Genomic DNA, 27201 nt, shown 5'->3' with positions numbered 1-27201 from the left:
AATTTATTGTTAGATTCACTCTAAATACTTTACCTGAGTAGAAACCTTCAAACTCACCTCAAACCTCAAATTTCTTTGAAAGTGGAGGTGTAATTCAAAAGCAATGCTACTCACCTCCACATTCTTCAACTCCTCGCACCCTCAAAGCTCCGGCGGAATTTAAAGAAATGAAACACTGTTCTAGCGACCCAGAAGTTTCACACATGTGCTACCACTTTCCGGTGCCTCATAGACAACAAAGTGGCAAGTTAGCCCTGGACTAAATCACAGCCGGGATAACAACTGTTTGCATCTCACCCAGAGAATGGCAGTTACTGGGTATCTGCTAAATTAAATGAATAAATAAATAAATATAATAAGAGTGCCTTTTGTTGATTGGGTGCCCTGGGCTAATGTTCCGTCCATTCAATGGAGAGACTGGACCTGGAAACAACAAATGTCCTTGATCTATAGAAACACCAGTCCCAGCCCTTGTTGAAAGTCTGAGGAGCTATTTCTGAACCATTATAACACTGAAGCCCTGAGGTACATCCTATTAGGTTTTCCTGTTGGGTATCAGAGTTTCCTTTGGCACTCAAGATACCCGTCACTCTTGAGACTGAAGGTTTACAATGGTAAAACTTACTTGAATCTACATCCAAGAGAATCCATAAGAACCAACCCCCACCCCTACCCCCAAAGTCAACTTACTAATCTCCGAGACATAGGTGTCTTGTCGTCTTCAGGAAGATGCTGTTCCAGGGCCAGAACGATGCAGTTTGCAATGATGGTTGCCAGAATCATGTATTCAAAAGGAGTGCATGAAAGGGTTAAGGAATACACAGAGAAAAAACAGAAGCATGACAAGATTCTAGTTTCGCTGCCTTCCTTTCTCAATCACTCGGCCAACCCTTTTGTCACTACATCCATGGCTGTTCAATGAACCTTCACAAATCTCACATACAATAGGAAGTTAAGCCTTCAATTTTGGTGGGCAGTACCATGAAGCATCCTGATAAGGCTATTTCGAAGCTACAGGAGTGAAGGAGGAAAGAACCGAGTATATTGACAGTTGTCTCTCTCTCTACTGATACGAGTTCCTTGCTATTAACAAGCAACCTCAGCAGTTTCAAGTTCTGCTGGAAAGCCAGCGTCGTCCAGCAGGAAAAAGTGGAAGCACCCAGGTTCAAATCCTTAAAGGTAAAGGTAAAGGGACCCCTGATCATTAGGTCCAGTCGTGAACTGGTGTTGCGGTGCTCATCTCGCTTTATTGGCCGAGGGAGCCGGCGTACAGCTTCCGGGTCATGTGGCCAGCATGACTAAGCCGCTTCTGGCGAACCAGAACAGTGCACGGAAACGCCGTTTACCTTCCCGCTGGAGCGGTACCTATTTATCTACTTGCATTTTGACGTGCTTTCGAACTGCTAGGTTGGCAGGAGCAGGGACTGAGCAACGGGAGCTCACCCCGTCGCAGGGATTCGAACCGCCGACCTTCTGATCGGCAAGTCCTAGGCTTTGTGGTTTAAGCCACAGCGCCACCCGTGTCCCGTGTTCAAATCCTTACTCAGCCCCAAAGTTCACAGAATTGTTGTGAGGATAAAATAGGATAATTCCAAGCATTCGGCCTGGAAATCCTTGGAGGAAGGGTGGAATAAAACATCAGGGAATGAGTTTTAGCAAAGATCTAGACGGCACTTTAAAAAGATTTTTCTTCAGAAAAGGTGTATAATAATCTCCTTTTGTGGTGGCCCCAGGGCAACTGCATCAATCTCTCTAAGCCATTCTGTGACATAAAAAGCAGCGAGTCAGACCTGGCTCATTGCCATCTGAAGAACAGCACCAGTCTGCAGTCACATTCATCCCATGCTGATGCCATGCAAGGGGTTTTTTTTTTGCATTAAACTAAGTGCTCCAACATGGGCAACTGAAAAGACTAATCTGTCACCTTCTGCTCTTGGCAGCTCAATTGCTGCTTGGGGGTGGGCAGGAAGGGAAGTTGTCTCTGTGAAAAGTGCTTTAGAAAGCAGCAAAATATGATTATTATTGTTGCTGTTATTAATATTACCTGCTGCAGAGTTCCACTCCTGACTGGCTGCGTAGGAGGAGATTGACTTTAAAGTGGCTTTAAAGAGTTGTCAAGGTCATTAACGCAAGGATGAACCAATTTCTCAAACAATTAATGCTTCAAGTCCAAAGGGGCAGCTTCTGACCTCCTCCAACCCTTCCGCTCTTTCCGTAAGTCTACATTAGGGCTCACTCCCCGTCCACCCCAAGTCCAATCTTGCACATATTTTGATTTCCACCCTTCCTCAACACTGCACTTCAACAATCTTCAAGACTATGCCAGTTCAGATTTGTTTCCTATACTGGGCATTCCCTGTTGGCACTCATTCAGTACAATGGCAGACATGTACAGCAGACATAGCATATTCACGGCAGTGCAGGTGTCTGGATACACACCAGCCAAACATTAGGAGAGAGAGAGAAAAGGCCCACTCAGTACCAAGGGGACCATGTGTGAGGTGCTCAGCACCATGGCCAACTCTAAGGACCACACTGGAGCCCTCAGCAGCCATACTCACATCTCAAGCCAGGGAGTGTGTTCTCCTCCAGCCTAGGGTCACCAAGAATAGAATAGAATTTATTATTATTTATACCCTGCCCATCTGGCTGGGTTTCCCCAGCCACTCGGGCTGCTTCAAACAAAGTATTAAAATACAGTCGTCTGTTAAACATTAAAAGCTTCCCTAAAGAGCGCTGCCTTCAGATGTCTTCTAAAAGTCTGGTAGTTGTTCTTCTCTTTGACATCTGGTGGGAGGGCGTTCCACAGGGCGGGTGCCACTACCAAGAAGGCCCTCTGACTGGTTCCCTGTAACTCTGCTTCTCGCAGTGAGGGACCGCCAGAAGGCCCTCGGTGCTGGACCTCAGCGTCTGGGCAGAACGATGGGGGTGGAGACACTCAATCCGGGATACTGGACTGAGGCCATTTAGGGCTTTAAAGGTCAGCACCAACACTTTGAATTGTGCTCGGAAACGTACTGGGACCCAATGTAGGTCTTTCAAGACTGGTGTTATGTGGTCTCGGCGGCCACTCCCAGTCACCAGTCTAGCTGCTGCATTCTGGATTAGTTGCAGTTTCCAGGTCACCTTCAAAGGTAGCCCCACATAGAGTGCATTGCACCAAGGCAATTTGCAAGAGCTGGAGAGGGCATTTGGGAACTGAAGTGTAGCAGGCAGAAAGTACTGCTTTATCGACCAGGCAGCCAAAGACAGAAGGCAAAGCCACTGCTATTCATACAAGTTCTGGTCAATCCAGAGGTCTCATGTGGCCATGGTATGGTTGGACACAGAGGAATGGTGGAAGGAACAGCTGGGGAAACACCAAGGGAAGAAGGCACAGAACCCGTGGTGGTGATGGCACTGTTAGAATTCCTGATCTTTGATTGTAGTCATGGGATTTTTGTCTTTCACATGACGGTGTATGTTTTGACTCCACAGAGTGGGAAGTGACAGAGATAGGATGTTTGTATTACTGTGTTCCGTGAAGTGGGACTATTGTCCGTTGTTCTTTTTCTCTTTACTGTCGGATGCTAGAGAGAGAGGGAGCCATGTTGCAGTGCTCCGTGTGTGTTTATATGTAAATAAAGTAGATTAGCCAAAATGCTGAGTTGCTGAGGTCTGTCACGCAAGGTGCGGAAACTCTGTGGATCTCTAAGCGTGCTGGTGTCGGTTGGCATCAGTCGCTGTGATGTTCAGGCAGAAGAAAGCTTATGAAGCTCCCAAAAGATCAACCAGGAGGGAGGGAATATGCCAGACAGGCATGTGTCTATGCCAGGGTCCTACTCGAGTGTAGGCTGAACTCCTGACAGGCACAACAATGGGTAGTCAGATAGAGAAGAGGGAGAAGACTGGGAAGAGCAGGTGTTGGAAGCTGAAGTGATAACAGGGCTTAGTGAGTTGGGAGAAACTGGCAGAGAGAAGTTAAGAAGTAGAAGGAGGAGAATGTGATGAGGGAGGTTGAGAGGCAGAGAAGGAGGGCAAGGTTGCAATCTACACCTCTCAGCCATATGGAAGAGCACTGAGCCAAAAAATCAAGCATTTAAAAAATTTGTGACTCCCAGATTGATAATTGCCAGAAGTCCTGCCTCAACATTAATTGAGGCTTACCGAAAAAGGTCCACCCCAATTACTGCTTTTAAAATCCTACCTTCCAAAACTGCTTTAAAAAAAGGCTGTTGGGGCTTCTGGTTACACCCCAGCCCCCCTGCTACTACAGGTGCAAATCACAGAAGGTAGATGGATTTGACAGTCAGTCTACTACAACCTTCTGATTTTGGACCGCGTAAAAATCATCATATAATTATTCTTTCAGTAAAGTTTTGGGAAGGGGAAACGTTGACTTCCTAATTATTAAAAGTGGGTAGAAACACAGGGCCCAGATCCCTTGATTCCTAGCACCAGCATTTAACAAGTCCAACGTATGAAGGAATAATTCTCACTGGCTATGTCTGGCTGATTGCCCAACAGAATGAAGACAGCAAGCCTGCAAGTTATGTGCATTTAACTTGTGTGCATTCAATTCGAATAAAAAATAAAAAGGGAGCAGGAAAAATGGCTTTGGTGATCCCACCTACCATTGAACCCAGTGTCCTTTGACTATAAACGATTTTGGCTTTAGGCGTGATGCGTGGAACGTAATCCCCACGTAAATTGAGAGCGTACTGTACTGCACACCCATAAATCAATCAAACCAGAAAAATCCCCCTAATCCTCCATTACCTTCAAAAACTCTTGGCAATCAAAACACTATTGTCATGAATTTATAAGTAACAATCGGACACAGCTAGATTAGGATTACTTCCTCCTGCGAAACAACCCCCCCCCCAAAAAAAAACCCCACACACCTGGTGATGGGAAGCAGAAGAATAGAATCTTAGTCACAATATAATTTGGGGGCAGAGAATCATGAGGCTTCAGAAACAATGGGAAACCAAGAAAGCTAAATCCCCTCTTCTTGCTAGAGAGGCAGGTCCTCAGTGCCTATGTGCACCAGAAGCAAAATAAGTCTGTTACTAAATTGCTGAAGAGACAGGACTTATGAACCCTGCCAACAACCTCCAGCTGGTGACAAATAGGACCTGTTGCACTCGCTTGTTCCAATTGCATATTTTTTTTGTGGCTTTCAAAACCATTGACTGTGAAGTGCTGGTGACACAAGGGGAAATCTGACAGGCTTTCGTGGGACCACATCAAATCGCCTATTTGATGGCAGATGTTTGCCACCATCCTAAGATGCATGGAACTCTGGATGTAAAAACCAAAGTAATGTTTTATTTGAATGCCCCCCCAAAAAACTACCATCTAAGGCAGGCATAGGCAAACTCAGCCCTCCAAATGTTTTGGGACTACAAATCCCATCATCCCTAGCTAACAGGACCAGTGGTCAGGGATGATGGGAATTGTAGTCTCAAAACATCTGGAGGGCCGAGTTTGCCTATGCCTGATCTAAGGCAGCTACCACACACTCACACACAGTATATTTGTTCTTTTGCATTATATATATATATATATATATATATATATATATATATATATATATATTCCACCCTCCCTTCAAGGTTGCTAACATGGTTCCCCCTCCCCATATTAACCTTGCAATAATCCTTGGCCCAAGTTCGCCCAGTGAACTTCATGGCTGAGTGGGGATTTGAACCCTGGTCTCCTCAAGGTGGCTTAGCTTACATTAGACTGCAATAAAGCAAAACCCCCACAAATACAGACAAACTGGCAGCCCTTGTTCTCTGGCTGATACATGGTACCAGAGCATAAACAAGACACTACAGTCTTTGAACTTGTCTTGCAGCAGGCTTCCTCAACCTTGGCCCTCCATGTTTTTTGAGACTACAATTCCCATCATCCCTGACCACTGGTCCTGCTACCTAGGGATCACGGGAGTTGTGGGCCAAAAACATCTGGACGGCTGAGGTTGAGGAAGCCTGTCCTACAGGAAATCCCAGAAACTGGTGGTCTGGAATGGGGTTGGGGATCTCCATGAGAAAACCCTTTGCACTTCACCAAACTACAATTCCTGGGATTCTTGGGGAAACCATGCCAGTGAAAGTGAATGAAACCAATACAGTGGTACTTCAGTTTAAGTACTTAATTCATTCTGAAGGTCCATTCTTAACCTGAAACTGTTCTTAACCTGAGGTACCACTTTAGCTAATGGGGCCTCCCGCTGCTGCCACGCCACCGCCGCATGATTTCTGTTCTTATCCTGAAGCAAAGTTCTTAACCCGAGGTACTATTTCTGGGTTAGTGGAGTCTGTAACCTGAAGCGTATGTAACCCGAGGTACCACTGTATATGTTTGTGCAGAAGGTATACCCGGAAGCAAAGCTGGAGGATTTAATTTAGTGATCAAAATCAAGAGGGTGTTAAATAGGAGGCTAGGAAAAGCCGCTCGAGAGCAGAGAAGGAATACATCATACCAATACAACATGTAAAGGTAAAGGGACCCCTGACCATTAGGTCCAGTCATGACTGACTCTGGGGTTGCGACGCTCAGCTCGCTTTATTGGCTGAGGGAGCCGGCGTACAGCTTCTGGGTCATGTGGGCAGCATGACTAAGCCGCTTCTGGAAAACCAGAGCAGCGCATGGAAACGCCGTTTACCTTCCCGCCAAAGCGGTACCTATTTATCTACTTGCCCTTTGGCGTGCTTTTGAACTGCTAGGTTGGCAAGAGCTGGGACCAAGCAACGGGAGCTCACCCCGTTGCGGGGATTTGAACCGCCGACCTTCGGATCGGCAAGTCCTAGGCTCTGTGGTTTAACCCACAGCACCACCCGCGTCCCTCAATACAACATGTAGTCGGTTCATGATATTAACTGGGGGGGAAAGGCCATCACTCAAGCAGCCTGCTTTGCCTGTGCAAACCAGCATTTTTGCTTGTCATAATACAGGCTTGAAACAAAGATCAACCCGATTTCCGGCATCAGAGAAGATGACTGTCATTATGGGTGATTCAAGGCTGAACATTTTCTCGCTGCCATGCATTACTTGCTAAGTAGCAGTGGCTGCAAGTCCACAGTGTGATGTTTCCCCTCTCCCTCCCACCCTCAATGAAAGCAATATGAACGTTGGCACATCACTTATCAGGGAGCCAGCGCTGACTCTTTATATTCCCATTGTGCAGCAGATGCATCTGTAATGACAGGGTCAAAACTGACCTGAGCCTGTTAATAGCACATTGTCAAAGGTCTCTATGTGTCACAGAATTATTGAGTTGGAAGGGACCCCAGGGGTCATCTAGTCCAACCCCCTGCAAAGCAGGAATCTCAACTAGATCACACAAGACGGATGGCCATCCAGGCGTGTTACTCTGTTACCTATTATGTGGATGACCTGCATGAACCAGCTATTTGCAGGATTGAGCCTGCTGTAGTTATAGAGGCACCCAAGGTCTGCCCTGACTCAACTTTACACTAAAGATAGTGCATTAGTTAAAGTCGTCCAGTTATCCAAGTATTTTTCCCAGAAGACTTCTCTATCCCACGCAAGATGATCTAAACTAACTGCTGGTATTCACAGTATATGTATTTCTTCTTCTTTCTTTGGTGATCACTCGTAGCCGAGTAATAATAATAATAATGATAAATTTTATTTATACCCCGCCCTCCCCAGCCAAGACCAGGCTCAGGGCGGCTAACACCAGATATAAAACAATTGATTGAAATACAACTTGAAAAACAAGATTAAAATGCAGCCTCATTTCAGCAGAAACTCAAAAACCTTTTGGAGGATGAAAACGTCAAGTCTTCACCAAGGCTAAGTATCCAGACTGGTCCTATGTGGGCCATAAAAAAGCCAGAGAAGTCTCCAAGCAGGAGTTCCATCACAGAAGGAAAAAGGAAAAAAGAAAGAGGGGGAGGGGATCAAGTTAATTCCAAGCCAAAAGCCAGGTGGAGCAACTCTGTCTTACAGGCCCTGCGGAGTAAGATTGTCTTCCATAAACACGGTTTTAACAATGAGTCCGTAAGTGACTGTGGAGGCCAATTCTGGATCCACACGTCCTTCCACAGTGGGGACATTGGTGGGAGTTGATCACGGTGAGGGTTTGCCAAGTGTGCCTTCCTCTTAGCACGTTTCTCCCTTTCATCCTGAGTTTGAGCGTCTTCAAAATCCATGACACCTTTGTTAAAGGCCGTTCTCCAACTGGAGCCCTCGCAGGCCAGTGTTTCCCAGTTGTCGGTGTTTACACTACATTTTTTAAAATTTGCCTTGAGACAGTATTTAAACCTCTTTTGTTGACCACCAGCATTACACTTTCCATTTTAAAGTATTTAACCTGGTAGACATAATCAGCAAAAATTTCAACTTCCCCAAAAGACATGGAAAACAAAATCATTTGAACTAGAGCCACTGGCCTATTTATATTTTTGTTTCATTTTCCTCTTCTCCATTTCCCAAAGAACCTGTAAGCAACTAACACTGGCTTAAAAGGAGAGAGACAATGAATTCACTAGCATTCCTGCTGTCAGAGGAGCCCTCCGGGTAAGAGATGCACTTGCCTAACTTAGAAGTGAAGGCAGAGCAGGCAAAGAGGCACTCAACGTTAATGTTTCTTCCTTGAAATTCAATTTTATCAACGTCCTTTATTTCCCCACTTTTAACACAACATATAGCACCATCCATGTAGAAGAGGCAGGTGGGGAAGAATAGGAAACCTTCCGACTAAAGGAGGAGGAACCCGAAAATAGTTCAGTAAGGACTGAGCATGCTCACTGATCACAGAATTCTACAGTCTGTTGCAGGAAAGAAGGAATATTGCACATAACAGAGGCTGGGGGAATAAACCCTGAGCAGAAGCACTTCACACTGTGGCAATTTGCTGCTGTTCCTACTTGTACCTATTTTTGGAACTGTGCTCTGTTCTGTTTTCGGTTTTTCTTATTTTTTAAAATTTTGTTCTAATACTTACTTGCTGGTTTTAAATTGCATTTATATTTTATTTTATTTTATTTATTAGATCTGAGAATTAATTATATTCTCACTTTTGCACACTGCCTGGAATCTTTCAATGAAATGGTGGTGAATAAATATTCTAAACATTTTCTTTAACTCATTATATACCATAATGCGTTAAAGAAAATGTTTTTAAAATACTTTTGTTGAAAAACCGGAAGCCTTTTTATTGCGCGTAGTGGGTGAAGAGATACCAAGGGAAGATACAAGACTGTATCTTCCACAAACTTGACATGAGCCAACAGTGTGACGCGGCAGCTAAAAAAGCCAATGCAATTCTGGGCTGCATCAATAGGAGTATAGCATCTAGATCAAGGGAAGTAATAGTGCCACTGTATTCTGCTCTGGTCAGACCTCACCTGGAGTACTGTGTCCAGTTCTGGGCACCACAGTTCAAGAAGGACACTGACAAACTGGAACGTGTCCAGAGGAGGGCAACCAAAATGGTCAAAGGCCTGGAAACGATGCCTTATGAGGAACGGCTAAGGGAGCTAGGCATGTTTAGCCTGGAGAAGAGGAGGTTAAGGGGTGATATGATAGCCATGTTCAAATATATAAAAGGATGTCACATAGAGGAGGGAGAAAGGTTGTTTTCTGCTGCTCCAGAGAAGCGGACACGGAGCAATGGATCCAAACTACAAGAAAGAAGATTCCACCTAAACATTAGGAAGAACTTCCTGACAGTAAGAGCTGTTCGACAGTGGAATTTGCTGCCAAGGAGTGTGGTGGAGTCTCCTTCTTTGGAGGTCTTTAAGCAGAGGCTTGACAACCACATGTCAGGAGTGCTCTGATGGTGTTTCCTGCTTGGCAGGGGGTTGGACTCGATGGCCCTTGTAGTCTCTTCCAACTCTATGATTCTATGATTCTATTCTATGATTCTATGACTGTTTATGTATGCAATGACTGTGGCAAGAATTTTTTTAGCCCCAAAATGAAAACAACAAGAAGTACCAATGAAAGAAGAGTGGCAGGTGAAGATGATGGACTTTGCGGAATTGGTAAAGCTGACAGGAAAAATCAGAAACCAACTTGATCAAGCTTTCCAAAAAGACTGGAGTAAATTTATACGATATCTGAAAGATTATTGTAAGCAATTAACATCACTAGCAGGGTTGTCTGAAGACTTGTAATGAGAAATTTTCTACCTTTCTATATTTATTGAAATTTTGAGTTATTTTGTAATGAGTGTAATTAGAATTGGAAAACGTACCAAATGCAATGATACAAAGGTTAATTTTGAAAGCCATGAGGCGGGAGGGAAGGAAGTTAATAGGCTCTAAAGAGCCAATGAGGTAAAGTGGATAATAATGATGTGAATGTATATTATTAAATGGAATACACACACACACACACACACAGTGGTACCTTGGGTTACAAACGCTTCAGGCTACAGATGCTTCAGGTTACGGACTCCGCTAACCCAGAAATAGGACCTTGGGTTAAGAACTTTGCTTCAGGATGAGAACAGAAATCGTGTGGTGGCAGCAGAAGCTAAAGTGGTACCTCAGGTTAAGAACAGTTTCAGGTTAGGAACAGACCTCCACAACGAATTAAGTTCTTAACCCAGGGTACCACTGTATATATGCCTGTTCATGGTCACTGGGCCCATCACCTCCTGGCAAATAGAAGGGGAAGAAATAGAGGCAGTGAGAGATTTTACTTTCTTGGGCTCCATGATCACTGCGGATGGTGAAAGCAGTCACAAAATTAAAAGACCCCTGCTTCTTGGGAGAAAAGCAATGACAAACCTAGACAGCATCTTAAAAAGCAGACACATAACTTTGCCGACAAAGGTCCATATACAGTGGTACCTCGCAAGACGAATGCCTCGGAAGACGAAAAACTCGCAAGACGAAAGAGTTTTTCGTTTTTTGAGTTGCTTCGCAAGATGATTTTCCCTATGGGCTTGCTTCGCAAGATGTTTTCGTCTTGCGAGTTTGTTTCCTTTTTTAAAAAAACCGCTTAAAGAGGTGCAGTTGCGACTGACCGTGCTCCGCAAGACGAAAAACATCGCAAGACGAAAAGACTCGCAGAACGAATTAATTTCGTCTTGCGAGGCACCACTGTAGTTAAAGCTATAGTTTTCCCAGTAGTGATGTATGGAAGTGAGAGCTGGACCATAAAGAAGGCTGATCGCTGAAGAATTGATGCTTTTGAATTATGGTGCTGGAGAAAACTCATGAGAGTCCCAGGGACTGCAAGAAGATAAAACCTATCCCAGTACGTGGCTCCCAGTACGTTTCCGAGCACAATTCAAAGTGTTGGTGCTGACCTTTAAAGCCCTAAACGGCCTCGGTCCAGTATACCTGAAGGAGCGTCTCCACCCCCATCATTCTGCCCGGACGCTGAGGTCCAGTGCTGAGGGCCTTCTGGCGGTTCCCTCATTGCAAGAAGCAAAGCTACAGGGAACCAGGCAGAGGGCCTTCTCGGTAGTGGCGCCCGCCCTGTGGAACGCCCTTCCAGCAGATGTCAAAGCGATAAACAACTACCTGACATTCAGAAGACATCTTAAGGCAGCCCTGTTCAGGGAAGTTTTTAACGTGTGATATTTTATTGTATTTTTGGTTTTTATGGAAGCCGCCCAGAGTGGCTGGGGAGGCCCAGCCAGATGGGCGGGGTATAAATAATAAATTATTATTATTATTATTATTATTATTATTATTATTATTATTATCCATTCTGAAGGAAATCAGCCCTGAGTGCTCACTGGAAGGACAGATCCTGAAGCTGAGGTTCCAAGACTTTGGCCACCTCATGAGAAGAGAAGACTCCCTGGAAAAGACCCTGATGCTGGGAAAGATTGAGGGCACAATCAATGTTTTCTGCTGCTCCAGAGAAGCGGACACGGAGCAATGGATCCAAACTACAAGAAAGAAGATTCCACCTAAACATTAGGAAGAACTTCCTGACAGTAAGAGCTGTTCGACAGTGGAATTTGCTGCCAAGGAGTGTGGTGGAGTCTCCTTCTTTGGAGGTCTTTAAGCAGAGGCTTGACAACCACATGTCAGGAGTGCTCTGATGGTGTTTCCTGCTTGGCAGGGGGTTGGACTCGATGGCCCTTGTGGTCTCTTCCAACTCTATGATTCTATGATTCTACAAGGAGAAGGGGACGACAGAAGACGAGATGGTTGGACAGTGTTCTCAAAGCTACTAACATGAGTTTGACCAAACTGCGGGAGGCAGTGGAAGACAGGAGTGCCTGGCGTGTTCTGGTCCATGGGGTCACGAAGAGTCGGACACGACTAAACGACTAAACAACAACACCACCACTATACAGTGGTACCTCGAGTTAAGTACTTAATTTGTTCCGGAGGTCCGTTCTTAACCTGAAACTGTTCTTAACTTGAAGCACCACTTTAGCTAATGGGGCCTCCCGCTGCCGCTGCGCCACCAAAGCACGATTTCTGTTCTCATCCTGAAGCAAAGTTCTTAACCTGAGGTACTATTTCTGGGTTAGCGGAGTCTGTAACCTGAAGCATCTGTAACCTGAAGTGTATGTAACCTGAGGTACCACTGTATATATTCTAAACAAACAAGCAAGCAAACAAACGATGTACACCTCTAATTTACACAAGGTTCCTAAACAGTAATAAATTAGGTTGCCAGGTCTCTTGAGTTTAACCTTCAAGGTTTTGGTCATCTTCTCAGGGTCTCCAAGAGAAGGACTAAATTCCTAGGACAATGGGTCAGGCTATTTTCTTGCTTGGTTTGAGAGCTTCTGTCATTGGCTTCCTCCTTCCCCCAGGTCAATCCAGTGCCAACCTTTAGAACTTCGCAGAAGCAGGTTCTCCCCACCCAAGGTGCCACACTCTCTCCTCTCCCTCACCAGACACCATCATGCCCCACCCCTGCCACCAAGCTGCCAGTCACTCTTCCTTGCATACCTACTAGGCTACACTCCCTGAGCCTTAGAAAACCTGGCAATTTCTGGGTAAAATAGATTGCAACCAGGGCTGTCAACCAATTATAGTTTCAAGTTCATAAGTGTATTGCTCTAGCCAAAGGCAGTTACAAACTTGTATTAGGCAGTCATATTAATAAACTAATACAGAACATGCGTCCATAAAATAAAAATCCACAATATAAAAGAAGACTTTGCCAAGTTCCTGAGCATTAAAACACATTTTCCCTTATGCATCACAGCTCCAATTCTAATATTATTTTGCCTTTTTAAAAATCCAATTTGCCAACATCCATGTCAACCAATTATGGACATTTTAGCTGATTCACTGCCTACCTTTTTTAAACCAAATACTCATTTGATGGCCACTTTCCCACAACCCAGTAAGCCGTAAACCACAGTTTATTGTCGAACAAGCAGTCTGCTGGCGCGCACTGCCAGATCACTCCTGTTGCACTTTCCCCCGAAGTCCAAGCAGAAGCAACAAACCACAACCCTTGCTGAAATTCTCTCTTTAACACAACTGTTAAATGAACAGTACAGTAGCTCGGTCCTCTTTTTTTCCCATCTGGCCAACCAAAGGATCAACAGGGTTGCCATCTCACAACCCCAGAGCCAGGCATGTGCCACAGAATCTCCTAGCAGAGTAGGAGAAAAGGCAGCGGTGACTCCTGTCGCCTCCCTTCCCCTGCCTCCATCTCCCCTCCTGTCTGTCCAGCGCAGGGGCAAGACTGGACTTTATTTCACCTGGTTCAAAGACCCAGTTTGGCACACACACCCCACGTGCATTTGCGTACACACACACTCAGGCTGGGAGCCTCTGGAGGCTTCACCTGGGGCAAAAAACAAAAAACAAACCCCTAGCAAAAGTTTGTTTTTCTTGCACCCCTCACCTCAAAAAAACATTTTCAGTACGTTTCCGAGCACAATTCAAAGTGTTGGTGTTGACCTTTAAAGCCCGAAACGGCCTTGGCCCAGTATACCTGAAGGAGCGTCCAACCCCCATCATTCTGCCCGGATGCTGAGGTCCAGCTCCGAGGGCCTTCTGGCGGTTCCCTCACTGCAAGAAGCCTAGTTACAGGGAACCAGGCAGAGGGCCTTCTCGGTAGTGGCGTCTGCCCTGTGGAACGCCCTCCCACCAGATGTCAAAGAGAACAACAACTAACTGACATTCAGAAGACATCTGAAGGCAGCCCTGTTCAGGGAAGTTTTTAATGTGTGACATTTTAGTGTTTTTTGTCTTTGTTGGAAGCTGCCCAGAGTGGCTAGGGAAACCCAGCCAGATGGGCGGGGTACAAATAATATATTATTATTTATTATTATTATTATTATTATTATTATTGTTATTGTTATTGTTATTGTTATTGTTATTGTTATTGTTATTGTTATTGTTGTTATTATTTTGCCAAGTATTATCCACCATTTTTTTCAGATGGTTGCCATCTACCCTCCCCAACTGACCCTGGAAAGACACTAGGCCTGGGCCACAATGAAGGATTCAAAATGGTGGCCAGTCTGCCAACACAACTGCCACTGCTGACAATTGCAGCAGCAGTAAAAAAATAAAAACAAAACAGCCCATTTCATGAAGATAATATACATGAGTGAAAGAGCTGACTGAAGGAAAGTAGAACGTAAGAGCTGAGCCAGAGCCTGTTGCTAATACAATGAGATTGCTGAGAAGGATTTATGGTTCTGATAGCACCCATTTGCAATATGCCCAAGTAGCTGGAAGGAAGCTCTGGACAAGGAGCTGCTGTGGACCCTGCCTGATTCAATTCAACCATTTCAACATCTGCGTCTATATCACTTCGGTGATGTATAAGCAGCGAGATGCTGCGAGCTCCCTTCAGAACGGAGAGCTACTGATAAAAATATGGAATTGATTAGATTAAATCAGAACTGGAATCTAGCCAGATAATAATAATGAGTGGGATCAGGAACAAAATGTTGCAGTACTCAATGCTACTGTTCACCCAGCCAGGCACACCTTCTTTTCATATATTCCACTCCTCCTCCACCCCCCGCCTCCCCACAGACATCCAGCATGCTCAGTCCTCTATGTGCTGTGGGGGGAGGGTGGACCATCTTAGTTTCTCTCCCCACCCCCACCCCCAGCCAGTGCTTTTCTTCTAGAAAAAAAAGGTGCCGGTATTGCGTACCCTTGATTGCCCCCAGAAAAAAGCACTGGTCCTCATTTATATATTTTTCTTCTTTTCCAAACCTTGGGGTTCCCCCTGAGCATAATGAAGCCTCCCTTTTTAGCCTCAATACAGTGGTACCTCGGGTTACAGACGCTTCAGGTTACAGACGCTTCAGGTTACAGACTCCGCTAACCCAGAAATATTGCTTCAGGTTAAGAACTTTGCTTCAGGATGAGAACAGAAATCGTGTGGCGGCAGCGGAAGGCCCCATAAGCTAAAGTGGTGCTTCAGGTTAAGAACAGTTTCAGGTTAAGTACGGACCTCCAGAACAAATTAAGTACTTAACCTGAGGAACCAGTGTCCTCCCATTTTGGGGATGCGGGTGGCGCTGTGGGTTAAACCACAGAGCCTAGGACTTGCCGATCAGAAGGTCGGCGGTTCGAATCCCGCAACGGGGTGAGCTCCCATTGCTCGGTCCCTGCTCCTGCCCACCTAGCAGTTCAAAAGCACGTCGAAGTGCAAGTAGATAAATAGGTACCGCTCCGTCGGGAAGGTAAACGGCGTTTCCATGTGCTGCTCTGTTTCGCCAGAAGTGGCTTAGTCATGCTGGCCACATGACTCGGAAGCTGTACGCCGGCTCCCTCGGCCAAGAAAGCAAGATGAGCACCGCAACCCCAGAGTCGGCCACGACTGGACCTAATAGTCAGGGGTCCCTTTACCTTACCCCCATTTTGAGTTCATGGGCTTTAAAATTCAGCACCAGAGCCGCCTATTGAAATAGCAGGAGTGCCAACTTTTCGACCGCCCCTGATGCTATTCCTGTAACAGTGACTGGATCTGCAGTAATGAGCAGGGGGTGCATTTCATGGCACCTGAATGAATGTTTTCATTGCCCCTTGGCTGCAGTTGGTCAAAGTGAGTGCATCTAGGGGAGAGCTTCACCAAGCTTCCAAGTTTGAGGATCTGCCAAGATAAGCCACGATAATGGCTCCAATGTACTGTTGCTCCCAGGATACTGTGGGAAATTAAAATGGTTTCCACTAAAGTGGAAGGATGTGGGTAATTAAATGATGGGCAGTTCATAGACCCAGCCTCCTTGCACAGAAGGGACAAGGCCATTATCAGTGGTTGGTTCTGGCGCTTTCCCAGAGAGGCTGGGGGAAACACTGTTGTGTTTAACAGTGCAGTCTTCACTCTAATACAGTGGTACCTCGGGTTAAGTACTTAATTCATTCTGGAGGTCCGTTCTTAACCTGAAGCACCACTAGCTAATGGGGCCTCCTGCTGCCGCAGCACGATTTCTGTTCTAATCCTGAAGCAAAGTTCTTAACCCGAGTTACTATTTCTGGGTTAGCGGAGTCTGTAACCTGAAGCATATGTAACCTGAAGCGTATGTAACCCAAGGTACCACTGTACAAGGCAGCAGAAGAACCAAAGCAAATATGTTCTGCTCTGGTTTATAGACCTCACCCCAATAGCCTTAAATTAAATTAGCTACGTGTAGGCTCACCAGCCGGGAGAAGTACTTTATAGATACTAATTTCAGTCACACCTTTGTTTTCTCAAAATCTATTTTTTCTTTGCTTGCTGCTAGCAGTTACCCAGCAGTGATCCAGATTAGTGAATTAAGTGCATTTTGAGCCCACCTCTTGCCTCGTGCTCAGGGTCAGATCAGGAAACAGGACACTTCAAAAAAATGAAAGCAATTATTGGCATCTGTCTGTCCCAAGAAACAATGGAGTATGCCTCTGGAGGGTGAGGTCAAATTGTTGGAGAACCTGAGCAACTGCTGTGGTTGCAGAGACTGGTAACTCTTAACTGCTGCCTCCCACTTTGTTTTTGATGCTTTAGCCACACCAAAATGACCTCTCCTGGGCACAAGCCTGGGCAGTGTGTATGGAGGTCCCCCTGGGATGGCCAAAAGAAAGCAGATAAATACATTTGGCACCAGCTTGGCTGCAGGAGTTGCTGGAAGGAATCAAACAGGACGCCAAGAGCGCGTATTAGGCAATAACCCCAACCAGGTTAAAGCCAAGCCTTTCATATCAGCTCAGGGTTAGACCATGCCTGGGAACCTCTCCTCCACAGCCGGCAGAGAAGGGCAGGCGAAAAGACAGCAGGCTGGGAGACTCTGCTGCTGCCCTGTCTCTCTTTTCAGCTGTGCATGTAAAAGCCATGGAATGATTTCTGGATTGTGTAGCTTGGCAGCTCTTTATAACCTTCCTTTTGACTACCCAAAGCTAGTCCGGTAAGGTCTCGCAACCCTACTGAAAAGTGCTCTGGATTCTTGTGGGAGGAGAGGATTTTCTACCTGCAGAGCAGCCATCAAAAACACCTCCTTCGTGTGAAATTAGCACTTTGAAGTGGTATGGACCGGAAGGCGCTGTTTTGTAAATGACAGTGTGTGGCAAGGAACAGAGGGATGCAGGCTCAAGCCCAGAACAGCTTTTAGGAAGCAGAGCAGCAGTGGTGCTGGATGTGCAGGGCTAGGGCAGCCTGGGGGTGGGGTGGCCAGGATGCTTTCCCAATCTCACCCCATTCCTGCTGTGATTAGTGCCATGCTGCAGCCTGCCACTGCTGTGGCCCTCACCCCCGACTGAAGCAAGGTAGAAGGCATATTTGGGGTGATAGGGGAGGAGTAGCACCTCTGTTGTGGGGTACATTGTGTTCCTTCTAGGGTAGTCCACCTTTGGGCCCCACCAGGGGTGTCAACTTGAATAGAATATGGGGGGGGGGGAGGTAAGCCAAGCCCTGCATAATCAATCATGAGATGCAGCACACACACACCATTTGAATGGCAATGTCCATCAACTTTTTTGAGGGGGCTCAAATATTTTATTGATGGAGCTGAAGGGACCTTGCCTCCAGGAGATAGCTCGTATGCTTTCCTCCTGCACTCAGCTCTCACCAGCGGCTCCTAGAAGCTCTCAGCATGTGACAGCAGCCACACCCTGGGAAATGGCTTCGACTGGTCAACTAAAGGAGGTGATGGGTCTCAAGCCTTCAGTGAGTTAGGGACTTCCCCTGCATACAAAGACATGTTCTGGTGGGCTGAGCAGACAAGACCAATAGTGGCTCCAACAGTCAAGAAGGGGGTTTCTGCACATGCTGTAGAACAGCCTTTCTCAACCTGTGGGTCCCCAGATGTTGTTGGACTACAACTCCCATCACCCCTAGCTAGCAAGGCCAGAGCTCAGGGATGATGGGAGTTGTAGTCCAACAATATCTGGGGACCCACAGGTTGAGAACCGCTGCTGTAGGAGGAAATGAGGAACAGATGGGGCTCGTCAACCTGGAAAGGTAGGAGAAGAAAAGCTCCACTGCCTTGTGGCTACACTCATCCATTAGAAAGGCTTCGGGAGTAAAACCCAAGGAAAAATCCATACCCACTGCCTTGTGGGACAGCTTCGGGAGAATAAAAGGCTAAGGAGTAAACCCTACACAAATCTGGAGAGGACTACCTAAGACAGTTGGCTGGCACCTTGTACATCTCCTTCTGGCAATGCCTGCAACCAAGTTGGGGCCAGTCTGCATGGATGCATTCTGGGGTGGGCCAGTCCAAATTGTCATATCCTGCTGGCCTGGAGATTGCAGCCTGTATGACACTGATAATCCTCTCTCTGCTATTCCCTTGGAGGGCAGCAGGAAGAGCTCGACACCTTGAGTACGGGCTCCATTTAATCAAATTTTCTCATTACTTTGGACTCGGGATTGATTTGCCAGATGTTCATGCCCACACAGTTCATCCGTGATGAACACCCAAATAGAATGGCTCAATGGGCTCACTCTTCCATTGTCTCCTGAGACTGACAGATGTCAACCAAAATGTTGACTGGTTCTAACAAGGATTGGGAAGGCAATGTGGAACTGGACAGAGACAAAGTGTAGCAGCAGCATCCTCAGCCAAGCATTTCAACAGCAGAGAAGAAAGCCCGCTTCCCTAGTTGCCAAGAAAACAAGTTGCCCAGCAGAATATCAGCTTCTGCTACAAAGTGGAACTTCAGGCAGAGAAAGATTCTGGCTTCCTCTACAGCTACTTACAGCTTTAATGCACCAGGAATGAGAGTTAGAGACTCTTGGTATCTCTGTCCTTTTCATCATCCCCTCCTTATTTGAAGAACAAGGTAAGAACCTTTGGGACAAGTTTAATGTGACGAGACCCCAAAGAAAATGTAAAGTCCTATGCTTGTATTCCTTTAAACAAGGATGGGGAGAATGTGGTCCTCCAGATGTTGTCAGACTTCAATGCTCATCCATCACAGCTGGCATAGCCAATAGTCAGAGATGCAGTGGACCGATACAGGAGAGATACGGGATCCCCATTCCTGGTTTAAGTACATCACCTTCCTCATTCAGGTCCAGATCTAGTCCAGGAGTTTGCTTCCAATCGGAAGGTCAGCGGTTCGAATCCCCACGACAGGGTGAGCTCTCGTTGCTCAGTCCTAGCTCCTGCCAACGTAGCAGTTTGAAAGCACATCAAAGTGCTTCCAGTGGGAAGGTAAACAGCATTTCCATGCACTGCTCTGGTTTCGCCAGAAGCGGCTTAGTCATGCTGGCCACATGACCTGGAAAAACTGTCTGTGGACAAACGCCGGCTCCCTCGGCCAGTAAAGCGAGATGAGCGCCACAACCCCAGAGCCAAATGCGACTGGACTTAACTGTCAGGGGTCCTTTACCTTTACCTTTTTACCTGGTATTTAGAGACATACTGTTTCTCAGCTATCATGGCAAATCTTACTGATAGGAAGGTAGGTCTACCTTCCATGTAGCCATCTAATCCTTTCTGAAATGTCATCTCAGCCTGTGGTCACTGCCGGATCTTGTAGCCGTGAATTCTGTGGCTTAATTTCATATTGCATGTCAGGCCTGCCAATCAGCTTCACCGTGGAGCCTCGAATTCTGGCATTATGAATCTAGGCTACTTTAGCAGTACGGTGTAGTTAATTCTTCTTCTGGGGCGAGGAAAGAATACTCTTTATACATTTTAGCTCCATTACTCTTATCTCAGAACAAGATGTTAAATAATGATCCAACTGCTCTCAAACCTCTGATAACCATCTACCTATCAAGCCACAATCTGCCTTGATGCTTGAAAATCTTACTCCCCTCTCGATTTCTCTCTCTCCAAAGGGTATCATCCTACACACTTGCATTTTCATTGGGCAATGGAGAACACCACTTGAAAACACTGTCATCAAAGCTCCCCCTAGGCAAATGCCATACAGAGTCCTTGATCTATTGTATATACATATGCATTTCATAGATACATTTGAATAAATGCATAATATCCCACACTCCAAAGGGACGCGGGTGGCGCTGTGGGTAAAACCTCAGCGCCTAGGACTTGCCGATCGCATGGTCGGCAGTTCGAATCCCCGCGGCAGGGTGAGCTCCCATCGTTCGGTCCCAGCTCCTGCCCACCTAGCAGTTCGAAAGCACCCTTAAGTGCAAGTAGATAAATAGGGACCGCTTTATAGCGGGAAGGTAAACGGTGTTTCCGTGTGCTGCTCTGGTGCCGGTTCGCCAGAGCAGCTTCGTCATGCTGGCCACATGACCCCGAAGTGTCTGCGGACAGTGCTGGCTCCCGGCCTCTAGAGTAAGATGAGCGCACAACCCTAGAGTCTGTCAAGACTGGCCCGTACGGGCAGGGGTACCTTTACCTTTACCTTTATCCCACACTCCAAGGCTTGCTGCAGTCCATTTGCCAAGGGATCATGGTAAAAAAACAACAACACCAGGTTTAAACCACCAAGAAATATCACGGTCAGACAGGAGCTCCCAAAAAGCATCGCTCTGCTGTCAAACGTTCTAGGTCAGGCCTGTACAACCTGTAACCTACCAAGCCAGATGCTGATACAAGGCTGAGAATATCCAAGCCATCTTTATGCAAAGCTCCAGGCTACCATCTATTCCTCCTTTATATGCTTCTAAAGCCCCATACAATGACCTTGCAGAAGACACTTGGCTGAGTTCATCCTTTTTGACTGTTCAGAGGAGACAGGTGGAACCCACAACAAAAGGCTGCAGTCTATCCATCTCTGCCCCATGTTTCGTTTTTCATTCGCCACGCTATACAGTGGTACCTCGGGTTAAGAACTTAATTCGTTCCGGAGGTCCGTTCTTAACCTGAAACTGTTCTTAACCTGAAGCACCACTTTAGCTAATGGGGCCTCCCGCTGCCGCCACGCCGCCGCTGCACGATTTCTGTTCTCATCCTGAAGCAAAGTTCTTAACCTGAGGTACTATTTCTGGGTTAGCGGAGTCTGTAACCTAAAGCATCTGTAACCTGAAGTGTTTGTAACTCGAGGTACCACTGTATTCTGCAGCTACGTTCCATCCTTGTCTGCCTGTTGTTTTCCTGAGAGTGGGGAGGTTGGAGGCTCTGTGATTTAAAATAAATAAATAAATAACGTGCTTCTGCAAACTGCAAGGTCCCCCCTGAGTGTGCCACCACCTCCCTCTTGTTCCTGAGTTTTGTGTCCAATCCTGCACACCACCTGAGTTTGCTTTTTGTCGAATAAACTGGAATGGCATGAGCCTTACTGGGTTGCCCTGCTGAGTGTCTGGCAGTAAACACTTGGCCTGCACTTTGATGCTGCTCTTTTTTCAAAAAAATATGAAGTGGGATACAGTTGTTTTAAAGAATGAAAAATAAATAAATAAAAGGCATTCTGCACCTCCCTAGTCAAAGCAGCAGCTGCCTTAAGGAGCCACCAATTCAGGCATAGCTGTATGGAACAGATAGGCATGTCCAGGCTGATTTAAAGGGATTTTAAAAAATTAAAGGCTAGTTTTAAGCCTGGGATTGTTTGTGCTTGTTTATTTTATTTTATTAATCATGTTGTGATCTTTTAAGAGTCTGTTTGCACCTGAGGTTTTTAACTATAGTAAACTGCTTTTAACCTTTAAGATTGGGTGGGATAACAGATCTAAACAAATACCAGCACCAGCAGTTCTGCATAAATCATGGTTTGTGTTTGGTCATATTCTGTCATCTGTTTCTTAACTGTACAGGGAATTATAAATGGTTGGGGTTGTTTAAGATGAACCTGCCACAGATAAATAGCAGTACATTAATGTCCTTTTGGCCCAAAAGGTGTTCTGATTTCCAATTCCTCATTAAAACAAAAGTATACCATGTGGTTTTCTCCTTACTTGCCTTATCAGAATTAAAAAAAAAAAAGAGCTTCGGTTGCCATAGCAATTGGATGCAACTTGGCATCTCCATGACAACTACTGCCTCTGTTTCAATTCACCATCTGACAAGGCGCCTCTCTCCCTCCCTCCGTTTGCTTCATCTGTCAAAAAGATGGACCGACCATCATACCTACTCCCAAACAAAGCTTAAAATCTAATGAATGAAAGGCAAAAGAAACAGTACTGTGTAAGAACAACAAAAACATTCCAACAGGCTAGAGACAACTGGTCCCAGATGGTTTTCGTTGTCATATATTTTTGTTGCATGATCTTATCGAACCAGGAGATGCGTGCAAATATCAGCTAAGGATGGTTGTTGAATATGTTCAGTTATTCTGTATGAACATAACCCTCAAGATTCCAGAGCACTATCCATTAAGGTGTTTTCCTACACAACCCCATTGAAGATATGAAACAGGAGAGCTGCTGTAGTGTAATGGATAGGATACAGGACTGGAGCCACTTTGGGGTCAGACATGAACTCTCAGCCTAACCAGTTTGACGTGAGGATGAAGGGGATAAGACTTGTGTACACTCTCCCTAGCTCCTTGGGGATGGGATGCAAAACAAATGAAATCATTCTCAAAGAAAGCAGAAAATCTAATTACTGTATCCTGGTCATTGGCCAACGATATCCTGTTTCTTCCCCTGCCCCTCATGCAGCAAAATAAATGCGCATTAATTCGGTCAATCATTTATTTGCGTAAAACCAAGGGTCAACACAAACTAACCATTGATTTGTTTTAAGGCTTGAAGCATGATCCACCGGGAAGTCCTGCTCTACAAGTCTAATTTAAAGAATATGAGCTGAACAAGAACACAAGAACACTGATTGGATCAGTGGCTCTGGGGAGCCACCCAGAATGGCTGGAGAAACCCAGCCAGATGGGCAGGGTATAAATAATAAATTATTATTATTATTATTATTATTATTATTATTATTATTATTATTTATCAGTCATCTTTAGTTTGGGGGGAATGTATTTGCTCTTAGGCTGCATCAGCTCTAGAAATCAAAACTGCATTAATACCCATCCCTTCTTCACCTTGGGAATTTGAGTTTTGTGAACAGTGGTAGGGATCTTTTATGGAATTCACACAACTTTACCAAACAACAATTCCCAGGATCTTTCAAAGTAGGGGTGCAGAACCTGTGGCCTCCAAATGATGTCATACGTCCCAGACAGCATGAACAATGACCCTAGGGTTGTTAAGAGACTTGCATTTTGAACTTGGAAGGATAAACAACCACCAGCTACACAAAGATTTTAGGACCTTACTGTCCTGGATACATTTGAATTTATTTCTTATAGATGTTAGAGTGGACACCTATTTTGACATCTGGACAGCTTATATTAATTCATATGCTTACCCTGCCAGCTAAACTACAGACATTTCTTATGCCAAATGAGAGAATATGTCCAAGGGCAGTTAATATGGTATAAAACCAACCTAATTCTCTAATCCTAAACCCAGTGTCTAGTGAGTAAGACTCTTTGGCCTAAGTGGTACTTTCTTCTAAGTAAACCTGCACAGGATTGTGTTGTAAATGGGTTGTGGAGTGTTACAACTGTGCAATACTCTGCCTGTTGAGAATTAGGAAGGCTTCCCCACCAACAGGCAAGAAAGTTGGAAGGGACAGAAAACTTTCTCATTCCATTATTTCACTCCCTTCTCTCTCCTCTGTGTACCTAATTTTCTCTTATTCCTCTCTTCCCTCCAACACACAGGGAAAATTAGCTGTGCAGAGGAGAGAGAACAAAAAACTCAGAAAGGAAGCCAGCGACTCCTCCTTTGCTCTCTGAATGTGCATTTTCTATCCCCTCCAACGTTCTCTGTCTGTTGTCAGGGGAACATTCCAGATTTGAATCAGGCAGGGCTTTTGCATGTGGGGTTGCTATCCTATGGCAAATGTTGTGTGTGGCTCTAAAGGTCTTGAGCCTGTGGAACAACTGGAGACAGTCCGTGCTTCCTGTTTTAATTGATCAGGTGGTGAAAATTAGGCGGCACAATATTGTTCCACAACAAATTGTCTTCTCTTTCCTGGCCCAACTAGATTGGAAGTCTTCTCTAGGTCATACAGGAACCCCACTTTATATATCCCTTGCCCTGCACTGTATTAACCCAAAGTCTACCCATATTGTGCAACTGTTGGACAGTCTAATGCTCCTATGTAAATTTGCTGCATCATGTGATACTCTCCTAAGTCACCAACCAAGTTCCCACAACCTTGCATCACACACTGTTAAGAGTACTTGAATGGGCAACACAATGCTACCCCTGCAGGCTATGTTTCTGAGCCCTAGAATTGCTGGGTGCACCTAGGCTCTGAGCAAATTTCAGTGCAACCTTTCCCACCCTTGAAGGAAACAGCAAAATTCCAATAGGGCATTATTGTGGAGCCCTTTCTCCTGCCGGCAACCAACCTTTGTCAAATGCATGTTATGATAGGCTCATAGCACTATATCTGACCATTGCTGTGAATGGGAGGCCCATCTGTGACTCCCACTGAGGAATCCAGTGGCCTCCTCATTCCTAGGGTTCTGGTGCACAGGCTTGCACACATGCACAAAGAGACCTGAGGAGCACAGCCAATGGCAGATGTGGATGAGCCTCCCATTCTGGGTAGTGGTCAGACAGTGGCTGGGTAGTGGCTGAGGATAAGGAGTGGGATGAAGGCACAGGAAGAGTAAGGGAGTGCGGTAGGTGCGGTCCGCCCTGGGTGTCATCCCTGGGGGGGGTGATATTGCCACGCCGCTTCCCTGGGATGTTCGCCCTGCCCCCACAAGTGGCTAGCCCCACCCCTCAGGTGTACAGCATGTGTGCCGCTTCAGGTGCCAGTGCAGCTAGCTCCACCTCTGGATGAAAGAACTCCATAATGCCTTTGGGCATGGGTAGGTAACCTGTGATGGCCTGGGAATCTGATTCAGAAGCTGAATCTGAGGAGTCCCAGCCTGCACAGGAGTCCCCGCCTCCAGGGCCGGCTGAGCTGGGGGCAGGGGCTTGAATCTGAAGGGCTTGCACCTGTGCCGGATCCTCAGGAGCAGACACCAGATGCATCCACTCTGGCTCCTGAGGTGATTGAGGACCCATTGCCTGCAGGTGCGCCTCTCCCAGCCCTGTCAGGGGAAGGTGAAGCTGCTCCTGGGTCCAGTAACCCTCCAGCCTCTCCTGAGCTGCAGAGGCTCAGGGCAGAGAGGCGGAGGGAACTGGGTTCTCTCAGGAGGAGTGCTCGCCTTAAGGCCAGGAAAGGCGGGTCACCTGTGGGCCGGGACCGCTCCTGGCCTCAGAGGAGATAAAGGCCAGTCAGCCCAGTCCCAGGTTGTGGGAGCAATGACATTGGAAACCTGTTTCTGCCAGCACCCACACCTGTTTTTCCTGAGTTCCCGACCACGCCCGGCTTCTTGCTTTGGACCCCGCTTCGCCCTTGGTGGACAGTCTCCAGACCCTCAGCCCAGGACCGAACTTTGACTACGCTTCACGGTAACACCCCCCCCCCGGGACCAGCACACAACCTAAGGCCCGGGGGCCGAATCTGGCCCAATCACCTTCTAAATCCGACCCGCGGACGGTCCGAGAATCATCATGTTTTTACATGAGAAGAATGTGTCCTTTTATTTAAAATGCATCTCTGGGTTATTTGTGGGGCGTAGGAATTCATTCATATATTTTTTTCAAAATATAGTCCGGCCCCCCACAAGGTCTGAGGGACAGTGGACCCAGCCCCCTGCTGAAAAAGTTTGCTGACCCCTGCCTTTGGGGATCCTCTGTTATGCATTTGGATGGATCATTCCCTTCTTATTTTTTCCCAATGAAAGCTGAGTTTCTCAGAATCTGAATTCTGCAACACAATGCCTTGCGGAACTGTAGAATCCATGTGGCCCAAAGCCAGCAATTCTCTCACAGTGTGCATCACACATGGTCATCTCATTGGGTTAAACGATTTCTCCAAAAAAAAGCCCACGCCTCTCCCCCAACTCCAGCTGAAGGATCTGGCCAGTCAGCAATGTACACCACGTAATCTTGGCAGGATCCTGGATTGTCAATGCGTAATTCTCCAAGGCATCCAGTGTTCCACGCTTAATCTTTGTAAGGCCAGGACATTTGTTTTGGGCCTCTTGTTGTGGTCAAATATGATTAATAGAAGATGAATTGAGCAGATATTGATGGGTTGCGCTTTCTATCTCACAGCCTAACCGAATTGTAACTTTCCAAGCAACCATGTAAATGAAATCAAGGCAGGAGGTCTGGCCACTGACTGCTGCTCAGCTGATAGACAAGAGGTTGACGGTCTCTGGGTTTGCATTAGATTTTCACTCAGGGTTCAATCGATTCATTCTTTTCTATATCAAACTGCCCAAGATGCTTCCATACCATAGCAATAGCCGAAACAAATGCAGTTTGTTGCTACACACATTAACAGCAAAAAGAGCCGCTCCACTCGGATGTCACTAAATCTGGCTTGTAGGCTTGAAATGCCCAGGGACCCGCTTGCTTCCCAGGAAACAAAAAACCATTGTCTCATATTTCCAACCTATGCATCACCCTATATTTACATTGGAGAGCAAAACGGCACAGGCTGCTGGAATAATTACACATTTACCCAGCAGATATGCAGAACTGAATCACCACCTCCTAGTTATTTTTATCCTTATTACCTAGTCAACTGGATTTGGATGAGGAACCCAATCTTTCCTCCACCACTATGATCCCCAGTTGGTTTTCTTCTAAGTCATCCATGGAAGGGCAGATTTGTGGAATTAGCAAAATCAGGCAGCAAAGCTTTTCCCTAGACTATACCACATCAGGCTGCAAATGACAGGCTGCATGGTAAGATGTTTTCAGTCCCTTCCCCACAAATAAACCCTCCCTAAACACCAGGAAATGAACCTGTCAGGGAAAAGGGTTCAGCCTAGCATTCCTTTTGACCTTCTACCTACCTGCATGCAGGGAGGT

The 27201-nt window shown here is 46.1% G+C and overlaps 1 protein-coding gene across 3 annotated transcripts in view; it reads right to left on the bottom strand.

Annotated features, from left to right (window-relative positions):
- The window catches only part of CACNA1E (calcium voltage-gated channel subunit alpha1 E), a 494249-nt gene that overhangs the window by 301755 nt on the left and 165293 nt on the right, over positions 1-27201 (bottom strand). For all 3 annotated transcript variants that reach the window (XM_083621522.1, XM_083621521.1, XM_083621523.1), the window contains exon 4: positions 691-797. In XM_083621522.1, the coding sequence (XP_083477648.1) occupies positions 691-797 (107 nt within the window). The remainder of the gene's footprint in view (positions 1-690; positions 798-27201) is intronic.

Source organism: Podarcis filfolensis (genome assembly GCF_964270895.1).
Source record: "Podarcis filfolensis genome assembly, chromosome: 6".
Lineage (NCBI taxonomy): Eukaryota > Metazoa > Chordata > Lepidosauria > Squamata > Lacertidae > Podarcis > Podarcis filfolensis.
The sequence above is the reverse complement of the archived record's forward strand: the minus strand, read 5'-3'. Positions and strand labels throughout refer to the sequence as shown.